The sequence below is a fragment of the Lipotes vexillifer genome, unplaced genomic scaffold (assembly GCF_000442215.2).
Source record: "Lipotes vexillifer unplaced genomic scaffold, Lipotes_vexillifer_v1.1 scaffold412, whole genome shotgun sequence".
Taxonomy (NCBI): domain Eukaryota; kingdom Metazoa; phylum Chordata; class Mammalia; order Artiodactyla; family Lipotidae; genus Lipotes; species Lipotes vexillifer.
In genome coordinates this window covers 2,075,670-2,080,976 of record NW_006798464.1, presented here as the reverse complement: position 1 = coordinate 2,080,976, position 5,307 = coordinate 2,075,670, and the positions used below count along the sequence as shown (strand labels likewise).

Genomic DNA, 5,307 nt, shown 5'->3' with positions numbered 1-5,307 from the left:
AGTGGTGCTCAAACTATTTTAAACAATTCTCTTATTTACTGGTGGGGACCAACACTCAGAGCAACCAATGTTGTGCATCCTCTGAAAAGTCAGTCTGAAAATGGAAGGAAAGTTGCAGCTACCAGGCCCAGGGAATAAGCAAATTCCATGCTAACACCAACAACAAAGTGTACACATCACCCATACTGCTGGCAACCCAAGGTGGCTCTGTCTCTCACATTCCTCTATTTTAACTACTCAGAACTAAGTTTCCATATCTCACCTGCAGCCCCAGTCTTCCAGGTTCTTTTTGCAAGTCTTCCACCAGAGCCACTGCCTCCTCTCCACTCTCTGGATGTTTTTTGTCTAACCCAGATCTGGATCTCCTGGGGAAGGACAGCCAGGAACTGTTCAGGACTAGCAACTCCAGGATCTGCTCTTTCGTACACTTCTCCCGTCTCAGCCACTGATGACAGAGCTTCTGGAGTTGGATGAGTGCCTCCCGGGGTCTTGATGCTGCTTGATAGTGGAAGTACCAAAAGTGCCGGCAGGAAGTCTCTGGTCCACGGATACTCCCTTGAAAGAAAATTTCCTGCTCCCAGTGGGAATCTTCTTCCAGCTTCACTATTTGGAGCTCTTCTTGTACTTGAGGAGTCTGGATTTGTTCATCCACAGCTACAGCCACTGTTCAGATCAGAGAAGAACCCTGCAGCTGTTCTCTGAAGTTCAAACCTCTTCCTTTACTTCACTGGGAAGCCACCTTTAGATAGGAGTCTAACTAGAACTTGAAATTCTAGAGCCAGAGACATACATTACAGAGTGAATTCTAGTGAAAATCATAAGGGTTAGCCCAGTGGGATTGAGGTGAAGAAAAATCTTCCTGTTCCTCCCTCCCCATGTCCTGATGCCCATGGAGTCTGGCCCTCTGTCAGTCGGGAGGCAGCTCCAGAAGTCTGACAGTAGCGGTCAAGGGCTGGTGGTCTGGTTGGAAAGCAGAGGAGCGTGAAGCTGTGTTTGCATAGCGATTTACTTAACGCCAAGAAAATGCCAATGATCCATACTGAAGAATGAGGATGAGCTGATGGAGATAATGGGGACAATAAACTGCTCATTCTCCCAAGCCACTGGTCTTCAGAGTGTTGCCAAGTACATGCAGTACAAGAGCCAGACGGCACACAAGGTAGCAGCACCTTGAAGAGCAGAGCCTGAGTGGAGCCCGCTCTAAGCTTCAGATTCAACCGCTCCAACCCTCAACTGTCCTCGCCTCTGGGTGGGTTCTCAGATTTGGGCGGGCCCTCTCTGGATTCCTCAGTCTTGGCATCATAACTCTCTCCCAAACAGGGAGATTTACCTTGGTTAAGGTTACAAGATGTTAACAGCAAGGATAATAAGATCACAGACTCACTGGATGTTACAGTTGGAACAAAAGTTAAGAGATAGTCAGGCTTCAACTCCCTCAAAGCTGAGGCAGTCACGGCTCAGAGACCCCCAGGACCTTGCTCAAGGTCACAAAGCTGGCAGGAAATGGGCAGTGGCTCAACCCGGTAACGGTGGACCGGGTGACTGGCCCGCAGAGCGTGACTTACACTGGAAGGCTACCCTGCTCCGCGGGCGACCTTCTCTAGAAGCTTTATGGGGTAAACGCGGGCCCTGGGGACAGGGTCGCCTCGTTGGCTACGGGGCCAGGGTCATCCCCACCGGGCCAGGTGGGCAGGAGAAGGAGAACGCCGCCAGCATGAGGGGCGCATCCTGCCCCGGGGTCTGCTCGCGGGGACGCGGGACCCGGGGTCTCCGCCCGGTCACGCCCAGCCCGCGCGGGCCCAGGCCCGAGGTGAGGGCCGCTCCTGTCCGCCGAGGCCCTGCGACCACTGGAGGGCCCCGACTCCGCGGTACCTTCTCTGTGGGCACGCAAAGTCCCCACACGACACTCCCACTACGAGGCCAGAGCCCAAGTCCGGACCTTTGGGCAGCCATAAACACCGGAAGCGGAAATGCGAGCCCCAGAAAGACTGGGGCTTGGCTGGACTACATTTCCCATAGGCCTCCACCAGGGCCTGCAGAGTGACAGCAGGATTAACCAGTAATCTATGCGGATGGCTTGGGCGCTCATTTGTTTCAGACGAATCATTGACGATGGGTGGGACTTTCCTACCCGCCGGATTTGGGGGTGCGGAGCCGCAGCTATAATCGTCGCACGTGGAGCGGGTAGTCCTGTCTCGCTTCTCCCACCCCTGTGATAATTTGGGGACGTGGCGGCTTCTCGCCTTACTCCGCCCGGGGACCACTTAAAGAGAGACCCTTTCCAAAGCGTTTTCCCTTACAGCTGAAAGCGGGTATTTATCCCTGTTAATCCGTATTTAATCCTATTATACAGGTGAATAAACCCAGGCAGCTTGGACCCCGGGTCTCTCTTAGAGTGGCGCTGAGACTCCAATTCAGATGTTTTGCCTCTTAAAGTACTTTTCTGGCATAGTTACCCACTGTGGTAATGCTTCACCACTCCTCCCCCTTTTGCCTAACACACAACACACACACACACACACACACACACACACACACACACCCTTATTTCCTGCGTGCACGGTCCTGGGTGATTCAAGATGAATATCATTGACGCTTATTCATTTAACAATCAATTGTAGAGCATATACTTTGGGACAAGTGAAAATTTTCCTCCTCTTAGTGCAGCCCCTGCTCTGCACTCCTCTTAAGGAGTGCAGTCTGGCAGAGGATGCATTTTCTAAAATGAAATGGTGAACAACTCCAATGCAGTGTGATAAGTGCTAAATGGAGGTGCTTTCAAAGTAAATGACTGGAAGGGAATACTGGAGAGCAGCTGGGACAGCTCAGGAGGAAAGAAGGCGCCGCACCCTCAGGGAAAGGGGGCAGGAAGCTATACTTCACTTTTGCATATTTTATCTGGTTTGCTTCTGACAACAAATTTTGCCTAGTTAGGTCTCACTCCCTATTTAACAGATAAAAGGTCTAAAATTCAACAGAAGGTGGGTGAAGCTACAATTCCCCCCCAGGAGGGGCAGCCTGCGGTGGGGCAAGGGAAGGACAGAACAACAAGAGGGGCTCTCCGTAGAGTCATAAATCCAGTTACAAGTCTGGGCCATGGAGATTCCTTCTAGCCTCTTGATTTTAGTTCCAAGAGGGCTAATGTGGAAAACTCAGGCCAGCGCTTTCAGCATGCACACACAGCCAGCTTTCAAACCAGCCCAGCCCAGAAGTTCCAGAGAGCTGCCTCAGGGACCAGTGAGGTGGGGCAAAGACCCAGCCCGGGAGAGCGCTTTGGGTTCTCACCATCCAGTCACCAGAGCATCTCTGCTTTTACATGTTTTCTATTGTTTCAAGGTTTCACTTGAAAAAGTGGTTCCACTGTTACAAAAAGAAAACGGAAAATGACTAATCCAAGTATTCCATGCGCCATTCCCTTAACTCAGGGATCTCCTGGACCAATGGAACTTTCACTGGAAGCAAAATCAAACCTGGAAAGGGTCGTCCCAAACCTAGCTCCTATCACCTTCACTGTCAACACCACATCCAGTCCTCCAAACGAGAAGACTTGCATATGTGCCCTCGAGCTGCGAGCCACACTCCCCAAGGACTGGGACTAGAGGCCCCCGAAGAGTCTACACAGATGAGATGTTTTCCCAGCTAAAGCTTTCTGGTCCCTCAGAGGACAGTTGGTCTCAGAAACCTAGAAAGGTCCATTCTTTGGTGAAAGCAGGTTCCATTCGATCTGAGTTGTCGATATTACCACAGACAGTAGGATTTCAACGTTCACCGCCACACCGAGTGATTTCGAGCAGGCTTCTGGAATGGGAAGGGCAAGTATGGGCATCAGCTGAGCAGGTGAGGAAAAACGAGATCTCCAGAAGTGACTTGCCCTAGTCATGCTGCTAGTTAGGGGCACAGGTGTGTCTAGAACCAGGCCTGTCGGGTCTCTTTGGCTCCCAATACCCCATCCACTGCGCCACAGATCTCAGGACAGGAACAGGAGGGAGACAGGCAGGAGCTAGTGGCTCAGAAAGGTGGCATCACATGGGACAGCTGAGAGAGGCAAGTGACTGAAACTCTTCAGCGAGAGGGTGGTTTCTAGACCATTGATATATTTAGAAAAACATGGCACAGAGGGATTTACAAGCAGTGTGTAAGGAGACAAGGATTTTGAGATGAAAGAAATAAGCATATCCTCTAAGAATTCAACTAATTACAGCCACGTGTACTGAGTGGAGACCACTGTCTCCTAAGCCCACTGGATCGTCCACTTAACTCCAACTTAACCAGTGACACTAACTTGTCTGTGGAAGGGGGCGTGTTCATCAGGGAAACCTGGAAGAAAGTGTTAACGAGGGCTTTCCTGGTGGCGCAGTGGTTAAGAATCTGCCTGCCAATGCAGGGGACACGGGTTCGAGCCCTGGCCTGGGACGATCCCACATGCCGCGGAGCAACTGAGCCGGTGCGCCACAGCTACTGAGCCTGTGCTCTAGAGCCCACGAGCCACAATTAGTGAGCCCGCGAGCCACAACTACTGAAGCCCGCGTGCCTAGAGCCCGTGCTCCACAACAAGAAAAGCCACCTCAATGACAAGCCCGCGCACCACAACGAAGAGCAGCACACACTCGCCCCAACTGGAGAAAGCCCGCGTGCAGCAACAAAGACCCAACGCGGCCAATAATAATTAACTTAAAAAAAAAAAGAGTTAACGAGGCAATCCTGGGGACGGAGCAGACAGCGCTAGGGGGGCAGGGAAGAGAAGGGGATTTTGAAGCGCAGCATTCATCACCTGAGGGGAGTGCGTCACGTGACCCCTTTCTTTCAATCCGTGCTCATCACCAGCCACCATCTGATCACAAAGCCACCATTTCAGTTTTCCGTCACTGGAGACCAGGAACAAGGGGTGCTCTGAAAGCGGCTTGGGATTGGAGATCCCCAAGTAAATGAATAATAATTGAGCCTCTGGAATATTGGTCTTTTGGAAATTTAGTTACCAGGAGCCTCCCACCCAGTGTCTGGTCATCTCTGGGTGCCTGCACCATGAAACCTGGGGACTGGAACTCGTGAGTGGTAAATCTGCCAAGATGTGCCACCCCCTGAGGCATCCTGGCAGGCCTCCTGCCCTGACACCGACAGTGTAAACAAACGGCAGAGACACTGTGCCTGCCAAGGCCTGTGAGCTGTGAGGGACCTGGGCAAAGTGCTTCCTTGGAGCCAGACCTCCCTCCTCCCAGCAGCCATTCTTCTACAGCTGCAGTGGGCCTCTGAATGGATGGGAAATTCACAGAGCTGGGACACTTGAAAGAGTGAGCAGGGGAGAGGGAG

General features: G+C 51.9%; 1 protein-coding gene across 1 annotated transcript; it reads right to left on the bottom strand.

Moving 5' to 3' along the window:
• Positions 1–229: 229 nt before the first annotated feature.
• On the bottom strand, positions 230–5,087 carry LOC103081478 (putative SCAN domain-containing protein SCAND2P). The gene is given in 5 exon segments (XM_082931502.1): positions 230–340; positions 342–394; positions 397–663; positions 1,940–2,263; positions 4,991–5,087. Coding segments are annotated over 5 exon segments (852 nt in total).
• Positions 5,088–5,307: the final 220 nt, after the last annotated feature.